At 37.2% G+C, this 20,264-nt stretch overlaps 1 protein-coding gene across 2 annotated transcripts in view; it reads right to left on the reverse strand.

Annotated features, from left to right (window-relative positions):
- Positions 1-3,945: 3,945 nt before the first annotated feature.
- LOC145991041 (phospholipase A1-like) overlaps positions 3,946-20,264 on the reverse strand; it is a 32,917-nt gene continuing 16,598 nt past the window's right edge. Inside the window, exons 6-9 of one of the 2 annotated variants that reach the window (XM_083126735.1) lie at positions 18,980-19,231; positions 16,965-17,153; positions 5,608-5,761; positions 3,946-4,028 (exon numbers count right to left, since the gene is read on the reverse strand). In XM_083126735.1, the coding sequence (XP_082982861.1) occupies positions 3,965-4,028; positions 5,608-5,761; positions 16,965-17,153; positions 18,980-19,231 (659 nt within the window). In that variant the 3' untranslated portion in view covers positions 3,946-3,964. The remainder of the gene's footprint in view (positions 4,029-5,607; positions 5,762-16,964; positions 17,154-18,979; positions 19,232-20,264) is intronic. The other variant, XM_083126736.1, reaches the window with a different exon arrangement.

Raw genomic sequence — 20,264 nt, forward strand, 5'->3', positions numbered from 1 at the left:
CTTTAAACAAAGAAGGGTCTCAAGTGTGGTGTTCGGAAAACAATGGTATTAGGACTATTTTCGATAATGAAAATTGTTGCAATGCTCAGATAATTCCAAATAACTCGACATGTCTCAATATATTTGATACAAACAACAATACTTTATCAAAAATTGAGCAAAGAACATTGGTACTCATATATTCGACATTCAACGTTCAAGATGGCTGCCTGGTGGTCAGTGAAAGTATATTCAAGTATCTTACAAGGGTTGTTAATGACGATGAACCTGTAGTTGTATGTACACGGTACAATTTTACGCTGCTTAACAGATTATCAAGATTGAGTTTTTTCAAAATTTCATGCGACATCGTCAAGAAAGAGTTTAAAGGCAATTTAAATCCTTCAATCGCGATACTATATGCTGACAGCAGTGCACATGAGAACTGTCAATATTGCTGCACGTGCACGTGTAAAATAGCGCAAGCAAATACCCCAAGCAATCTTAATGGACGTAAGTTAAGAGTATCTGGATTTTCATTCCCGCCTTTCACAATAATAGAGCAAAGACAAGATGGGGGATCTAAACTAGCAGGTCTAGCAGGAATGTTGCTTGAAACACTCAGTCGTTGCATGAATTTCACTATTTCTTGGATACAAGTATACAAAGGTGCAAGTTTTGGGGAAAAGCATCAAAACGGAACCTGGGATGGAGTATGTGGAGACCTTGAAATGAATAGAATCGATATATCTGCTAACATGTTGACTGCAACGTACCAGCGGTTTGAAATTATGGAGTTTACCAGTTTATACTTTAAAGACAGATTAAATTTCATTGTACCAAGTGCTGCAGAAATTCCACGTTGGATGAGCATTTTCCTGCCCTTCTCGTATCAGATTTGGATGTACATTGTTGCTGTTATTGTTTTCGTTGAGTTGGCTTTTGTTGCAAGTATTAAACTGTGGCATTCTTCTGACAGAAAGAGAACGTCAACTGTTCTTCTGTGTCCAGTATTTATAATATTCGCAATTTCCATCAGTTACGTACCAAGATCTACCATACTGAAAACGGTTTTCATCTTCCACCACTACTTTGCAGTTATCATAGTTGCCCTGTATCAAAGTTCCTTAGTGTCGCATCTGACCAAGACTAATTATTATCCAGAAATTGACAGCGTCAGGGCAGTCTCTGAATTGGACTTTCCAATTTACGCGCCTCATGTTATGAGACCTATATTAGAATACCCCATAACCCCAGACGTCAAAAACATGAGTGGGAGGATGGTTTATAACGTAAGTTATGTGGAGATACTTGAAAGGGTTATTCAGAAGAGAGACGTAGGTGTACTTACGGGAGAAATGATTTTCAAATATCTCTTGAACTCCCACTTCTCAGGAAACGAACAGTCAAGGCTGCATGTTGTTCGCGAAGAAGGAGGACAACTGTTCCTCTCCTTGGCTGTTCCCAAACATTCCGTGTTCCTCTTTCGAATCAACCAAATTCTTCTAACAACTAGGGAAGCAGGATTTGTGGAGAAGTGGGAGAAGGATAGCCTCACAACAAAGAACACCGATCGATCATATTTGTCTGACAATGACAGAAAAGTCCTCTCAGTCAGCCATCTTCAATCGGCATTTTTTCTCTTAGCACTGGGACTGTGCTGTAGTTTATTTGCTTTGCTTGTGGAAGTCATACCAACTTGCACTAATTCGTGTAGGAACAGAAGGAATAGTGAGATACGCGTGCCTTATATGGCATAGCAACCAGTGCTTCAACGGTAATAATACTGCAAATAAAATGTGGAATTAATGCATTGACAGCATAAATGAAACAACAGAAAAAGGCAGAAACAGTGGTGTCTGTTGTTCAATACGGATTCAGAGATAAAGATTTGTCTCAACATGTGATTTTACTATTGTGATGTCAACTAACGGCATACTAGTAATATATTTGTATTTTTGTTATTTAGTGTTATATTTTCTATCCTATTTGGCTAATCACGTGGAACAGGATGAGTGATGATTAAATTAAATTGATGAAATGACACTCACAAGTAATACCCATGCCAGGACTAGAGCCTGGAAACTTTGGTTACGAGGTCGAAAGTGGACCATTTAACGCACTCGGCCACTGTGCTGGCTGGCAGTAATATACAGTCATAGCCACTTCTGGGTTGTAACGATTCCATTAACCAGAAGTGTCTGTACAACCTTTAATATTAGCCTACTACTACAGTAGGTAAGAGAGAGATAATTTATTTTTCACATGAAACTCTGTTATATCTATGTACTTAAATATATGTGTGCTTTCTGGATAAGATCATTTATGTTTAAATCGACACCTTGTATTTTATTTCGTAAAGATGACAAGACCTAAAAGGCGAGCAACCAATGAGATGATGGCACAAAGTTGGTTCAACTGTTTTAGAAAATAAAGATCAGCATGAAAGATAAGCCTTTCTCTGGAAGACCTACACTATTGATATTTTGAAGTCCTCCAGACTTTGAAAAGTTATGAGCAAAGTAAACAGGATCTATTGAGTGGCTCAGTGTAAACCATCCCTGCTCAGGCCCAGAGGATGTTTAAGCCTGTCATCTGCTGCTGGAGAACCTGATGAATAATTGGTTCATCAAACGAATTGCCACGTGGTTTTTCCGAAACCTTAGCATGGAGAACCACAAAGCTATTGTATTGCATGCTTGTTAAAATTATAAGGCGATCCAATGCACTTTGAATTGGTTCCATATGCTTGGAGCATCACCACCAACTTTAATTCTCAAACTTCGGTTCAAAAGAACACGACATTGGTCAACAAATTCAACCCAGTTCAAGAGCTGATTTTATTGTAACCCATTCTTACATTCTTTAGCTACAATATAAAAATAATTAGAATGATATATGCTCAAAAAACAACTAGTAATAATAGTTTGAAGTGCAAGATGCAATTTTTCAAGTACTGTAATATAGTACGTCTAAAATGACATACTAAGTGATGGTAAAATGACATACTGTGTAATTTTGATTGAATTGTTGTTTTAAGTCCATGCACAGAAAAGCTAATCTGGACTGTACCTACAGTTCAAAGTGGGATTCGAACCACTATGTGCCTCCACCGGGTATCGAATCCGGGACCCTTGATTTCAAGGCGACGACGCTAAGTATAAGATAAATGTTTCCTCATTTTCTCTATTAGGGTAAAATGACATACTGTAATTTTAGACTGAACAGTAATGTGTCGTTTTACCCGACAACATGAAAAGAAATTATGAAGTGTTTTTCTCAGACGCCAATAGAACATTCCACGCGACAGTACATTATCATTTAAGCCATTGAACACTATGCACAGAAATTCCTATTGTTAATCCGATAGTGTACAGTTTAAGATGTGCAAATACATTTCCCGTTACTTGCAAGCGAAAACTTCACCACCTACTTTTTCACAAAATCACTTGCCAACAACAGCACATTCGTCGTACACGTTAGCCATTTCACAGGTTCCAGTTTTTTTACATTGTGCATCCGAAGGACTGGATTGCCTTCGCCTGTAAACCTCCACATCCGAGAAACACGCACTATGTCATTTTACCTGGTCATTTTAGGCCAGTTTCCCCTACTCCCTTGACCATGAGTTCTAGACCATCAGTTTTCCAGTAAAATACACACATCTACCTTGGCACGTGCTTCGAGAATATGTTGAGGCAGGAGTCTAGGAGTTCTTCACTTCGCAGTCCAAATATTGATATCTCCATGGAATTCACAATTTGGCAGAAGGATAGAATGGATTGTCTTTTGGCAATTAAGGTTCCTCTCTTAAACGAATGTTCGATTTTCCAACCAAAATTCAACAGTATGGGACACCCTAGCAATATTGGAAGTAACTTGTCAGGCAACAGAGACCAAGAGGAAGGTTGTTAAGAAAGAAATTCAGTCATTCATAATTTAGTTCAAGAATTTATTCTTCCATTTATAATCACAATGGCGTTGCTTATTGATAACCTAGAGCATATGGAGAGTGGTCCCTAGTTTGCAAATAGAAGTCTCCCCTTGCACTGTAAGGAAAATGTAATAGAGGCTTCATGTAGTTGAACACAAAAAATAGCAATAGCATGTAGTATATGAACAAAAATCACTTAAATTTATGTCATGCAATATATTACTTGTTTTCTTCTCCATCCTAGACAAATAAAAATACAGTTTTCTCGCAGAAATATAGAAAATGTGAGATGCACACAATTTTATTTTAGAATTATTTTATTCGGAGCTTCTTTGATCTTTGCTATTTTGATTCAAGAACAGTCTATTCCTCTTTCTATATAGTTTATAGAGCACACACTTTATTCATGCGATGATGTACAGTCACTAGCGTACGCAGGTTGTTTTTCTTGCTGGAATTGTAGATATTACATAACTATCTAGTGGATAAGCGTTATTTAAACAGTATAAAATATTTCGTAATTACCATTTTTAATCTTAGTTTTAAAAGTTGTTCAAAGACAAATCTGGAAATCTGGGTCATATTAAGGTGGGTTTGTAATTACCACTTTTGGTTTTCCGGAGTGCTTTACTTTGATTTTCTCAAAATTTCGGGAAAGCTTTAGCTTCACCCCTGTGTACGCCAGTGTGTATAGTCGCTTTATGAAGTAAATATGTGTGAGCAAATTGGTTTAGCATATTAATGTTCACATTAACAAGGATCCCTTTTCTATATAGTTCAATAAAATAAATTTCTGTTACTGTAATTAGTATTTTGGGAGAATAACTGAAAAAACTAGAATAACACAAAAATAGCAGGTAACATTTTAAATAAAGACAAAACTTCATGTTTTCGTATTCAACCAAAGAAGAAATTTCCATGTGTTTTCCACATTTTAATAATCAGATTTTTTGTGTTAGAGGTCACACAACCTAAAATTCGTGACTAAAATTTTATAACAAATCCTAAAAGTAAATATGTGAAATCTTAAAAGTGAAATCTGAAAAACAGTAAGGGAAAACAGTTGTGCCAGATATTTGCATAGCAAGTGAGAATTTTCCCGCAAGGAATGCCTAATAATAATAATAATATATTATTATTATCTGTTTACAATAAATGTTATTTGTTACATAATATCACTAGTGAACCAATCTGAGGACCACCCTGATGCTGTAGTGGCTGGCGTGCGCAGCAAGAGCTGATGGGGCTACAGCCACCTACAAAATTTTGAGAAAAAGAAAATTTTCAAATGAAAGTAGTAAAGAACTCGCGATAATCAAAGTGGTGAAAGCCCCCTTAAAATAACTTCCGATTACAATTTTTGTTTTTGAACAACATTTAAGACGATGATTAAAAATGGTAATTACGAAAGATTTTATTGTGTATCCCGCTCTCCTCAGGAAAAAAATACTGCACGCACGCTAGAGTGTAAGTGCTTATATTCTCGCATTGTAATGAAGAGGTATGATTCTCAATAGATACACTTGTTGAGTGCCTCGGAACCCACTTTAAACTGCAGGTCCAGTCCCAAATGAACTATCTGGGAATAAAGTGGACATAAAATAAAAAGAATCGATTCTATAGCAACTTCGTCCACAAAAAATTGTGGTGAAACAATTGATAGGAACCAATTAACAAAATACTTTCAGGCCTACCTCGGATTTACAAACTCCCCCATTAGAGTTTTTACATCGAAACACGTGTTATATACGAAGCTTATCCAGTTCTTGCACCTTCTGGAAACAAAGCCAATTTCTGAAGTTATTGACTCCGCAAAGTACTCATAAGCTCTGCTATGGCTGCACACTCCTACAACAAAGAAATGAAATTTTAAACCTGATAGAATTAGTCGGTAACTACTTCCGAGTATTTAACTTAAATTAGTCCTGGTAGTGTGTATGGACAGAGCCATAGCTGTAGAAATCTCTACACCTCGTGTGAGAGTAGAATTCATATCTCTGTGCTTGATATTCGCGACTGTTGTTATTCCTTCCGTTTACTCTTTGTATTTGCAACAGTAACTTCCGGACCTCATAAGGAATACGCAGTAATCGATTTTATCTTAAAGGCACATGCTCCTACGAAAGCTTATTATTCTCCAACTAAGTTTGAAGTGCATATTTTTCCTTACTTTTCTCTTTATTCTGTTGGAAAATTTACAATACTTTATTATGTAGCGTATTAAATACAATTATTATGCTTTACAGAAAAGTGTTAACACTGTGGGTGTGTCCACCTGAACATTTTGTAAAAGTGACACGAATTAAAAATATAGCACCACAACAAGAGATAATTTAAAATTGATATCATTTAGTAACACAGAGTACATACCATAGTATATACCTTCATAATCATTTCATCCAACGCCGTCGCCTTGTAATCAAGGGGTCCCGTGTTCAATACCCGGTGAAGGCACATTGCACAGTGGTTCGGACGACACTTCGAAAACTGTAGGTTCTGTGACGATTAGGCTATCTGTGCATAAAGTGGACTTAATTCAATTCATTTCATCCTAGCACTAAACTCATACTTTAGATTTTGAGCATTTTCGATGTCTCCGCATATACTCTTAGCAATTTCTTGGTACTACCTTGCGTATCACATCATTTGAAAAATGTGATGTACCAACTGTTCTAAAATATTCACTGAACGCTAAGCTCTTGTTGTCATGTGTTATTGTAGTAGTAATTGTATCAGATTACACACTTAATTTAGTACACAATTTTAAACTTACATTAAACTGCACTTTGAAAATAAATTTTAAAAAACACCCAAGATTCATTTTGTGGGAATTCCCAAACACAAAAAAGTGTCAGGCAACCCCCACCTTATGTATCATGGCTACATATTGATTCACATTTTCATACTGTATAACCATACTCTGATATTATGGTGAACAGTGGCTTGTGTCATTTGGCCTCAAAGCTAATGTTCTTCCTCTAGCTCTACACATTAACAGGTGCCTACAGTCAGCACACTTCAACGTGCAGTTTGTACTATAAGAATTTGCAAGTCAACAAATTATAATAATAGTAATATTTATTTGTATTGAAGGCATTTCAGAAGGCCTCAACTTCAACACTCTTACCTAAATCAATGCTTGAAGTGAGGGGTGCAGGGGGGTGATATCTTCCAAGCTGGGAAGAATTATGTAAAGCATCTCAGCATCTGTCTCATTGCAAGGATGTTAAACCACAGAAATATTTCCCAGCTAGTCTCAAGGCTCAATAAAGCATTCCCAGCTAACAAATTTCACTTAAAGTGCTGCCCAAAATGCGACAAGTACAGCTTCAAAGACTCACACCATGTGCAAGAGTTTTCCTTTATCCAGATTAAGATTAACCCTTTGTGGTTATGGATAGTGTTAGAACTTTAGTATGGATAACCCTCTAAATGGGAGAGTAAGTAAGGAAACAGCAGCATTTTCACAATGGAAGCAAAATAAAATTAGCATTCAGTCTAACCCAAGAGAAGTGTGTAACGACCGCCATGTTAGGCAGATTTAAGTTGTATATTGGCATTTATCTTATTCGTATACTTTCAAGATAAGAACTTGGATTAAATTATTTATACTTAATTGTTTTTATAATTCATATATATATTTAGCAAGGAGCGGTGTGTTGCCAATTCGGATCTCCATACCCTGGAGTTACGAGTGGTGGCACGTTGCATTGTTTTGTGACGCCCAACTTGCCTGGCGAATGCACCCAGAACAAAACAATGAAACGTGCCACCACTCGTAACTCCAGGGTATGGAGATCCGAATTGGCAACACACCGCTCCTTGCTCCGGCTGGTCAGTTGGGAGCACCAGTTCTCACCCAGGGATCGGGATTAAGACGATCCACCCTTCCTCCAGGAAGGAAACCACCGAATTGCGACATGTGACAGTAAATAAAATTCCAAATACTTTATAATTAAAATGTCCAAAATCTTTAATCACGAATCGCGCGCGTACATACTGATTCGCACAAGTTAAAAGTTATAATTTGTTGGGTCATGCACGCTCGCAGGCAGTGATAAGCAATTTATTTAACACGAGAGTCCGCGCACCGCCTTCACAGTTAATAGCAAGACCTCAACTGCCTACCTCAAGCGCGAGGCGCAGCATAACAGATTGTTCTAACTTACAATACAAACTCATAACATAAAATAACACAAGAAAAACTGATAATTTATATAACACATCAATGTTAATTAGCGATAGTAAGCTAAAGTTCAGGTTAGCAACAATTAAAAATGCCAACGTGGAAGTTTTTACATCACCAAGAACACGAAGCGAGGTTCCCCCACTCCTAACATAAACAGCCAATAGGAATACGATATTTTATTGAAAACGAGGGAGAAATACTTTGCTATAATATTACAATGTTAAACTATATAGAAATAACTAAACTGATTTTATCAATAAATCATATTTGCTCTTGCACATAAAAATGATTAAATAAAGATTTAGTTTATAACGAAGATAAATTACTTCAATCTTGTACATTGTTGAACAAAAATCGATATTAAGAAGAAATGTATTTAACTTGTGCTTGAAAAACAATGAAAACGTTGCATATATTATTTGGGATAATTATTAGCCTATACATTCTGAATGTTGCAAAAATACGCGAATAATATTATAACGTAAGATAAAACGTAAATATATATATGAATTATAAAAACAATTAAGTATAAATAATTTAATCCAAGTTCTTAACTTGAAAGTATACGAATAAGATAAATGCCAATATACAACTTAAATCTGCCTAACATGGCGGTCGTTACAATTTCCCCCCTTGTCGGCATAAAAAAAAATGGCTGAGTATATCGAAGTATTTTTTTTTTAAATAGATGCTTACTATCGCATAACACAAATAATATTCGATTAAAACAATTATAAAATTATACACTCACATTACGCTGAAAGAACTACTTGATAACAGATTCAAGTTTTCTTCCAAACACAATAATTTATGACATATAACTGAGATAGACTTTTAGGTTACATATAATCGTCGAAAGTTACAATAAATTTCAATTCATATGCATGTACATGAACAATCAACCTGGATAATGTAAGATATACCTTCGTAAATATAAGCTTGCTGCAGAAAAACATTTTACAGGTCTGACAATTCTTTCATCCAAAATTTATGTTCCTTTTTTTTGTCATTGTTATTTGACCTAGTTTTTATAAAGAGCACAATCTTCTTTTGACCTACTTATAACTTTGCTTGTTTGAGCTTATCAATAATCAGTGTTTATTGTTTCGTCAACAATGGCACTTTTATCGCGTTATACATTTTGCGCCATTGTTGTTACATAACTCTTTAATTTGCTTCCTTCAGTGAAAAATAAACAAGACACAAAATAAAAGAACTGATTGTTACAACGCTGAAACTCTATATGAACAATGCTTTTCTTACAAGAAAAAGTCTTATAGTCTCGCGTTGAAAAGAGAGAGCTTTTTCCCTTTTCTTAGTTGTTATCGTAGTACGTTAAAGAACACAATGAACTAGGCTCAGTGGCGCAGGAACGGGGGGGTACAGGGGTACATTGTACCCCCGCAAATTTTTGAAGGGGGGTACTGTACCCCCCTAAATCCGTAAATCGAGTTGTACCCCCTGTACCCCCCTTTGGTAATTTGACAGCAGACGGAAGGTGCTACTGTTAAAATTACCTATTATCAATTCGCTCAATAAAAAATGTATTATTGTTTATAAATTTTAAGCATTATAGTCCTTACCACAGAAATTCAAAACATTTAATTGTAAACTTATTATACTACATTGTGCTTGCTAGTAGTTAGTTCATTGACCTAAGTTCTTGGAAACCTCTTTAACGAGACGAAAATTGTTTAAAATGTGTGTGGAACGATGGAATCAGATTGACTCTCAGACAATTACGCTGCAGACGATTGCTGCTTTGCGTAAGGGGGGGTACACATTTCTAAAGCAGTGGTCGCGTCGATTCGAAGATAAGATACAAATCTTCATCAGAAGAGTATATGACTGACCCCATTTTCTTTTGAATATTTATAATGGAATTTTCCGAAACGGAACACTTTCACCATTCCTAGGTGAAATGAAATCTTTCCTAGACATTTAAACAGGGTGCAATTTGCGATTTTATCAGGGGGGGACTATTTTTTACCTTTGTATTAGGTATATTTATAATTGGACATAAATTGCTTAAAATCTAATTGTGATATGGAATGCAACACAAAACACAACGCCATTTTATGTTAAACTCTAAAGTCAAATTGTAAGAAAATTACATTAGTCAGATGAATGTACGAGATAAATGAGACTCACTGCAGGTTCTATTGGTAGATTTTGGATTGGATTTACAAGGTCTCTGCGAGTAAGATGGGAATATTTGATTGATTGATTTGGTTTATTTTACTTCGCATTTCTGCCACTTTTGTCTAATCGCGAAGATGAAGATGAAATTGATGGACACTCAAAAATAACACCCATGGGCAGGCCAGGATTCGAACCTGGGACCTCAGGCGTCATAGCGCGCTATGCTAACCCCTCCGCCACGGAGTACGGCGAGGTGGGAATGTGTTTTGGATTTTCTTTGTAGATGCGAAAATCTTTAACTGTGACGCGCACATGCTTCTGCTTACATTAAAGTTTACATTTTCACATAAACGAGAAATTGACATGTCATCCTAAAACACACGCATGTATCTGCATTTAATACCACTACATACGAAAATAAACCTTGGCCGGCTCTTCACATTGTCCACCAAAAATTGAAAAGAAAGAATAAACTTTTGAGGGTATGGCTTTCCTTGCTACTTCGGTTTTGTAAATGAACCGAATGATATTACTTTCAGTACTTGAAGAGCGTCATTAGGTACAGCTAATTATATTACAAATAAATGATTTGTCATATTTTTCACAAATATTTCAAAGTTAGACTTCTTACGAGTTGATTGGGAACCATCTGAACTCATTTTTTTCTTTTTTAATACAACACCCTATAGATGTCTGAGAAAATACCAAATACATGGCTTCTAAAAGGCATTGGATATGGTACACACCTGCCATAAATTATTTAAAGATATTTTTATGCGTAGCTATGGGACTTTTAAAATTAGAAAGAACGGAACTGAAGTGGAACTCTATATACTGTAGTTTCTATATCCAGTGGGTGGGAGATGATTATTCCTGGTTGGGGTGGCTCAAGATTCCCCTCACTCCTGATTTTCTGTTCCGTGAAATCCAAATAAGCCCAGAATGAGGTCCAGAGCTTAGCCTTATATGTTTCAGAATTGTTATCTGATTTTAAAATCTGTTGTTTTTTTTTAACTTAAATTCTAACAAAAACAATGAAAAATATTTATGCATATTTTGCATTAAATAACAGGACATTCGTGTGTGCTGTTCTAAAAGAGAATATTTCTCATGGCTTCAAATTACACCTAGGTATCAAGGACCGTTTTTGTGGGGGTCCAGGGGGTCCGGACCCCTTCTCCCCAAAAGATTTACCAAGTAGTAAAAGTAATTTATTAAAATATAATTGTTTAGAATTTGTTATACTCAATTTTCATCAATGCCAATACCATGCTTGAACAGCGTAACAATTAAAAGTTAGGGTGCGGCAGAAATATCTCCCGGATTTCATTTGTGAATAACAAAGCAACGATAGATCTTATGCAAAACTTTATTGCACAGTTGGAAAGAACAAGGTTCACCATTTTATTGCACATTTGCAAAGATCAAAATGTTCCAATTATTTTTTACAAAATTGCCACAAGTCACCATTTTGGGTGACATAGTTGACTTTGTTTTAAAATGATATCGTCCAAATGCCGATGTGCACGGTGTACGCATTTCTATAATCTCGCCCTGAAGTTCTGCATTACCCTCCTAGTCATGTCTGGTCGGTATTGCCGCTCTTTCCTGTCTGATACCATCTTTCAGATCATTGGCTGTCCTCGGCCTTCCTTGGTAAACTTTAGCCTGCAGGTACTCCCACAGAAAGAAGTCGCAGGGTGCGAGCTCGGGGGAACGAGTTGGCCATGGAAGGTGACTTAAAAGTGAGATCAGACGCCCTGGAAACATTTCACGTAGCACGTTCATCGATACGCGTGCTGTGGCACCATCCTGTTGGAACCTCACAGCCAATTTGCCACGTTCATTCGATTGCGGCTGCAGGAAGTTGCGTAACATCCACACATAACGGTCAGACGTTACATTAACTGCGTGCCGTCTTCCTCAAAAAAGTAGGGGCATTCATGGAGTTGTCTCGGTACATATGGGAAACAAAATGGTAATCCTTGTTCTTTCCAACTGTGAAATAAAATTTTGCATAACATCTATCGTTGCTTTGTTATTCACGAATGAAATCCGGAAGTTATTTCTGCTGCACCCTGTATACTCGATGGTTTTATCCGCTGAACTTATTGGAAGGCAAGGAATTTGGCTCATACGGCTTTGAAGGTTTCCAAAGATTTATGCACACTACTAATGATAATATCCATAAAATATTAATCAGGAACTTTACTTTTCGTTAATTGGATCTAACTCCTTTTTTGTTATTCAATAAATATTCAATTCTTTTTCTATCTGACATTAAATTCCTCTCCAGGGCAGTTGTTTTTGTGCAAATCTTGGCGATCTTAACTACACGTACGCTAGATAATGAATACTTTCTGTTATATTTCTATTATTTTACTATCTTTTACCTATTCATGTAATAATAATACAATATTAATTAATGTACATATTTAATTAATTAATATATTAATTTAATTAAATATAATTATCCTAATTATTATTATTGCGACACTTGATTGGACATATATATATATATATATATATATATATATATATATATATATATATATGGGAGGCTGAATTTTGTACCCCCCCAAATGAAAAACGTTCCTGCGCCACTGACTAGGCTGTTCATCATTGTTGAACATGAAAAAGAGAATGTTTGTTGAATAAAATGTCATTGAAATTCCGAGGTTTCTTGAGTCGTTGTTGGACAAGGAGGATAGAATAAAATGTTTCGAAGGAGCAACACCGATATTTTCATAAATAGAATCGTTCAATAACCATATGATTTTTGTATAAAGCGAGCCACGGCTGATCTTAAAAATATGGAATTATACAAAACATGTACAATAACATTCAGTTCGATTTATAAAACAGCTGTTTTCCCACTTAGCTAAAACTTTCTCATGCGCGTTGCGTGTGGTGATTAGCATCGATAAAAGGTTTTGAAACACAGGCACCTGTTTCATTAAATTTACTTCACTCTCCACTCCGCTAAATCTTTCTCACCTTTCGGGAAATTCGACTTCATAAGCCAATAGTAATTAAAATACATTTGGACTCTCATATAATTTACACTTCAGGTTTGTGCATTTGCCGTCTACTTATCTTCACAGATACGATGCTCACATTTATACTATCCTTTTTGCACTCGTATCACATATAATATTTTCGGTGACGGAGCATGCATCACATAGTTGAAGTGTTCCTCTAGTAACCACATCGAAAGGAAACTCCAAAAACATGTCAGCGGGGAGATTCTTCACAACATAGATGTTGATTTTATACCCATCAAAATTTCCTGTGTCCACTAGGAATGAAACAAACAGTCCAGCTAAAGTGGTGTTACTTTTGGTGTCTTACAGTCTTACATATAGTTCTTTTATAAGCGTTTCTTCACTATTTGACAGGTCTATTGTGGTACTGACATCAGGTGGTTTTTCTGAGGCGGCTCGCTCCTTGCACAGTCCTTGCCCAACTCGGAACGAATTAATTAGGCAAGACGAGCGTTTTCCTGGCCACTATGACCAATAGTAGCGCCTTGTATCATTTATGGCCTCTTGCTGCTCAGGTGTTAATTGCAGGTCTTCAGTATTGGTCTCTGCGTTAACCATTGGTCTGCGCTGCGGTGAATCAGATCTTGACCGGTTTCCATAGTTACGGCGGTAATAGTTTCCTCTTCTCGGAGAAGTCCAGCGTCTGGTCCTGTCTGAGCGCTCATCTGTTTGCACTGGACGGTTTTGCTGATCTAGGCGACGAGGTTCCGGATACGGGCGATATTGTCTCTGAACCTGTCGATTAGGCCACACGTTCTGCCTAATCGTGCGCACCTGCGGCGACCTGGTATTCTGCGGACGACGAGAATTAGCATCTTCATCACGTCGTCGCTCACCACCTGCGTTATCATACTGTCTGAAGCCAATGGGTTCTTCGCACGACTCGTAGCTTTTCAGGAAAGCAGTGAGATCACGAATGTTTCTGGGTGCATTCGCAAGGCACAGATGACGTACACGGAAGGGCAATTGTTCGATAATTAGCGTAACAACTTCCGGTTCTCGCAGTGTGTCCGATAGATTTTTAAAACCCGCGTATATGCTCCAGGCATAACTTTCCATGCTCGCATTGGTCTGCCGCGAGTACCGCCGTCTTCGCAAGGCTGCCAGTTGCCTTTGCTTGGCCTCAATAGAAGCAAACTGTGCCTTAAACTGATCACAAAAATCCTCATAGTCAAGAAACTGGTCACAATTAGCCGAGAGCCAGTGCTCTGCAGTGCCAATAAAAATTCTCGATAACAAGTCCAATCGACACTCATCTGGCACTTGTATCAGATCGAAACTTAGGTTCAACTCGCGGAGGTATTTCTCGGCAGAATGGGCTTCGATGTTTCCATCAAACTTCGGCAGCTGGTTGATGTCTGTAATACGGGGAACTCGAAAAACACGATCTTTGTCGGAAGGACCTTCGTATCTCATTCCACGCCGCTGATCGTTTCTTGCTTGTTCGTTTGGATGAGAAATGGGTACCTGGACACGAGAAGATAACTGTCTATCGTTACCCATATTGCAAAGTCTATCAGCTGTTTGGGCACCGGGTACTGACTTACGGGTTAAGTCACGCTCGTTTGTCACTGGAAGTTCTCGTGAAGCTAAACCTGTATCATGGAAAGCCGTGTCTGCACGTAGCGATAAGTTTGTCACTCGTTCTCCAAGTTCTTTTATTGAGTCCATTAAAGTTGAGCGTGTTTCGGTCACCGTACTCTGCACATGTGTTCGAAGTCCCAAAATATCACTTGACAGTCGACCACTGAGTCCCGTCACTTCTTCCTGTACAGCAACAACTTCAGTCTCTAAAACAGTCTGTTTACAATCGAGTTCTTGTTGTGCCGACTCCACCTGAGTTATCCTCTCTTTAGTTAACTGAATCCGTGCAGGAATGGAACTAAGTTGCTGCAACACTTCGGATAACTGGCCCGTAAGCTGTTCATGGCGTCTCTTCTCCTCCTCCTTTTCGGTCTTCAATCTCTCCTCGCGCTTTCGGCCTTTCTCTGAGAACGCTGAGATCAGCTGTTCATGTCGCTCACGTTCCTTTTCCTCTAGGGAGGCCACCAAAACATTGACCCACTCAGGAATCACTGTTGCTGGAGACGAAACAGTAGCCGTCGGATTTGGCTGAAGTCGCACTTCGAAGCATTTCTGGCATCGAAACTCCTGATCACCTCCATCCACAACAGTCTCTGTCATTGGACAGCACTCCGGGTGATAAAGAAGCCGACACTCCAAACATTGGTAACCTGAAGCGTCGCTCCACGGCTGGCTGCAGCACGCTGCCGATGTCTCGGAGAGTTCGGTGCGAACTTTGCTTCTAAGTATCCGACGATCACCACGATCCATCTTCTGGAAATGGCAATGGATTGGGTGGACAAAACACTAAGGGAGCACTGGGCAACACTTCACTGGGAAGGGGGAAGTCTTCTTTCTTCGCGCCCCTTAGTTGCGGCACCACAAAACAATGCAACGTGCCTCCACTCGTAACTCCAGGGTATGGAGATCCGAATTGGCAACACACCGCTCCTTGCTCCGGCTGGTCAGTTGGGAGCACCAGTTCTCACCCAGGGATCGGGATTGAGACAATCCACCCTTCCTCCAGGAAGGAAACCACCGAATTGCGACACGTGACAGTAAATAAAATTCCAAATACTTTATAATTAAAATGTCCAAAATCTTTAATCACGAATCGCGCGCGTACATACTGATTCGCACAAGTTAAAAGTTATAATTTGTTGGGTCATGCACGCTCGCAGGCAGTGATAAGCAATTTATTTAACACGAGAGTCCGCGCACCGCCTTCACAGTTAATAGCAAGACCTCAACTGCCTACCTCAAGCGCGAGGCGCAGCATAAAAGATTGTTCTAACTTACAATACAAACTCATAACATAAAATAACACAAGAAAAACTGATAATTTATATAACACATCAATGTTAATTAGCGATAGTAAGCTAAAGTTCAGGTTGGCAACAATTAAAAATGCCAACGTGGAAGTTTTTACATCACCAAGAACACGAAGCGAGGTTCCCCCACTCCTAACATAAACAGCCAATAGGAATACGATATTTTATTGAAAACGAGGGAGAAATACTTTGCTATAATATTACAATGTTAAACTATATAGAAATAACTAAACTGATTTTATCAATAAATCATATTTGCTCTTGCACATAAAAATGATTAAATAAAGATTTAGTTTATAACGAAGATAAATTACTTCAATCTTGTACATTGTTGAACAAAAATCGATATTAAGAAGAAATGTATTTAACTTGTGCTTGAAAAACAATGAAAACGTTGCATATATTATTTGGGATAATTATTAGCCTATACATTCTGAATGTTGCAAAAATACGCGAATAATATTATAACGTAAGATAAAACGTAAATATATATATGAATTATAAAAACAATTAAGTATAAATAATTTAATCCAAGTTCTTAACTTGAAAGTATACGAATAAGATAAATGCCAATATACAACTTAAATCTGCCTAACATGGCGGTCGTTACAAGTGTTGAAAATCGATGTCCTCTAAGTAGATTCAACTGATAATCTCTGATAAAATTGGTTTAGAAAGAACAAAATATCAGTAATATTAACCACAACTAGACCATCATTAATAAGAGGTAGTATAAACTTTCTTCAATAAGACATATGGCTGATTGCTCTATGAATTATTACCTGACAGATCAGTTTCGCAACCAGGCTGAGGTGTCCCTCCGTTAGGATAGAAATCTATGTCACCAACTGAGTAGTATATCCCATACACTCCAGGATTAGTATGGATGATATCAACAAATCCTGCATCTGATGGATCAAGCTTATAGTCAGCGCCGGCAGTTAAAAATCCTGGTCCAGCTGGATCCATTCCTTGATAATAGCATTAACTCATATTGAACTATTATTTTCTGCAGATATAGTTAGCACAGATCAGTAAATAAACACTAGATGAGCTGATTTTTGGAAATAAATTCCATGTGGAAATAGGTTATCAAAATTATTCTTATGGTAAAATCATATTGAAAATGCTATTTTGAAGACCGACTTATTGCTAATCCACACACACACACACACACAGAGAGAGAGAGAGAGAGAGAGAGAGTACAACACCAACAGAACTTTAAGAATGTGAGAAAGGCATAAATTTTAACTTTTCTTAGTGACGTTCTGCTCTTTTGTTGAGACTGAGGGTACTCGAAAAACATTATGACCTGTATGAATGATGCCAAGCGACAGAAATTCACTGTTGCCACTGACATTTACTATTTTTTCTGTCGGGACAACGTATTGCAATCAATAATGGACACACAACTGCAAGGTGTTACCCGGAGTTCAATCCTTACATGCACGTATAGCATACATTGCACATCCTATTTTTCATTTTTGCGTTTAAGAAGAGCGTCTGATGTTTAGTCCAGAGATATTCACTTCACACTGAAGAGAGCAGTCCTTACATCGATAAGTAGCACAGCAACAATTTTCTCGTTTTCCTACAGCAAATATGACTTGCAGTGGCAACCGCGAATCTGTGAAACATGGCTGTATACATTGATAGAAAATGCCTTTTCCCAAAACTGGAGCTCAATGAGCAAACCGGTATCAGGAAAAGATGTTGTTCTTCATGTTCTCTACATGCTGTGAAAGTGTGTGTGTGTGGGTGGGGGAAGGGGGGGGTTGCTTGTGTGTAGTTTTCAGTGCTCGAAGTGGAAATTCCTAGCTGAGAGGATGATTAGTCGAGTTTGGAGATAGGTGGGGTAAAGATAAAAATTCATAACATGCTTTATGAAATTCTTTTAAATGGGGGATAGCACCCCCACGTTCTCTCATTTAGACTCATCTAAACTTGAAAAAAATTAATATTCTTAGGTTTGGTTTTGTTCATTTTACTTCGCACTTCTGCCACTTTTGGCTAATGGCGAAGATGAGGATGAATGGTGATATGATGAAACTGATGCCCAGACCGGAATTTGAACCCGGGACCCCTAGCGTCATAGTGCTAATCACTCTGCTACGGAGGTCAGCTAATAGTCTTCGGCGTCTATTCCTTTGATAGAAAACACAGTTTCCAACCAATCCAAGCAGGCTTTTTTTCATGTTCAAAATGTTTTACTTGAAATTATTGGGGGGGGGAGGGAATATAGTTCTAAGTCAATACGCTGGATTCAATTTTTTAATCCAAAATAACATTCCTTTAACTATCGAATAGGCCATGGGCACACTCAAAGAGGGGGAGGAGGGTGAAGGTTGTGAGACCCCACTTGAATTTCCTTGAATTGAGTAGCGATTATTACTTTGTATTGTCCTAGTCAAAATTTTATTCATAAGTTTTTTTATAATCTGGAACATAATTCTTCCTTTAAAAAATCCTAATTAGGTATAATCTACAATGTATGCACGCACACACAGACACACATCCACACACTTTATGACAAACACTGACAAACCTTTACAACGTGCAGAGAACAGAGACAAACAACTTTTTCTTCAAGACGTTTTGCATGTTGACGCCTCGTTTCGACGCTGCGACCCCTCGAAAAACGCACGTACGGCGACACCCGTTGTGCGCGTGCTTATGATTATTCTTCGAAAGAATTTTTCATGTAAATTATTTGAATAATTATGAATATAAAAGATAATATATAGTTTTTGTAGATGCAGTTTAGTCTTTTTGAACACACCTCGTTTAATCAACTCACCCGTGACTCTCCATAAGTGTCCAACTTGTAGAAAGTTGCTGACGTAACCACTTATTTGAGCCCCGAGACTGTGCCCAATAACGTGGACATCGGGTAACTTAACGTTTCCTTTCAACACCAGGAAGTCTATGAACTTGGAAACTAATTTGCCCACTTCTGGTAACTGGCTAACCACGATAGGGTAAAATATGGACTTCGCGACGTTCGACCAATCCACGCCAATAACATTGTACGCGCCCTTTTTAAGGTACTCTGAAAAAGAAAAAAAAAATTAAAGTAAATAAATATACGAGCCAAAATATGTTTAAAATGGTTGACATACAGAATTAAATACTGTGGCAACTTAAAGTTTTCCCCATGTTTTATCACCTTGATTGATTGATTTATTCTACTTCTCTTTTCTGCCACTTTTGGCTAATCGCGAAGATGAGGTTAAGATGATATGATGAAATTGATGAAGAGAGACAAATAACTCGTTATCTTGAATTGGCCGATACAGTAATATCATACATCCTTGAAAATAATTTTACAAAGGAAAAATCAATTTTACGTAATTATTGTCTGCTTCAGCGGTATCAATCACACAGTATTCACACTAGAGAATGTATTGAGCGATATCTCCACAACACTTCCTATGTGCCCTCATAACACTGGAGATAACATATAGCATGTACCTTTTTCTAAAAAACAAAAATGGAAAAAAAGGGAAAATTTATTTGATGGTATGTAAGTAAACATAATAATATTGTCCCGAATGGAATTGATTTGGATTTTGCTTTTAATATTAAAAACTATCTATATAGTTTAAACAACATATTAGATATAATTTACAAATAAAACAGATCTAATTCTAGAGTGATTTATTTATAGTCTCAAATACAATTTATAGCTTTCTAAATTTTGTATACATATAAACGAATTCAAATTTGAACTTTTGCTTTGTATTGATTATTCCTGTTTCCTATTTAAATAGTGCTATTCGTATAATTTCTTTATTACTCTCAAGCTTTTATAGTTTGTTACTTGTTTATGTTTTGTTTCTTCTGTCCTTTAGTTTTCTCCTCTGTTCAAAATTTGTAATATGTATATGTATGTAATTTTTTGTATTTGTGTAACTTTTGTATTTGTATAACTTTTTGTATTCATATTTATCTAATGTTTTGTGTAATAATTACTATGTGTTTGTATCATGTATTATATATTTATGTAAATTATATTGTATATAGCAAATTGTAATGCCTATTGTAATTGGAGCATTCGCTCTGTTATAGTCGATTGGTTAATA

The sequence above is a fragment of the Lepisma saccharinum genome, chromosome 8 (assembly GCF_977018435.1).
Source record: "Lepisma saccharinum chromosome 8, izLepSacc3.1, whole genome shotgun sequence".
Lineage (NCBI taxonomy): Eukaryota > Metazoa > Arthropoda > Insecta > Zygentoma > Lepismatidae > Lepisma > Lepisma saccharinum.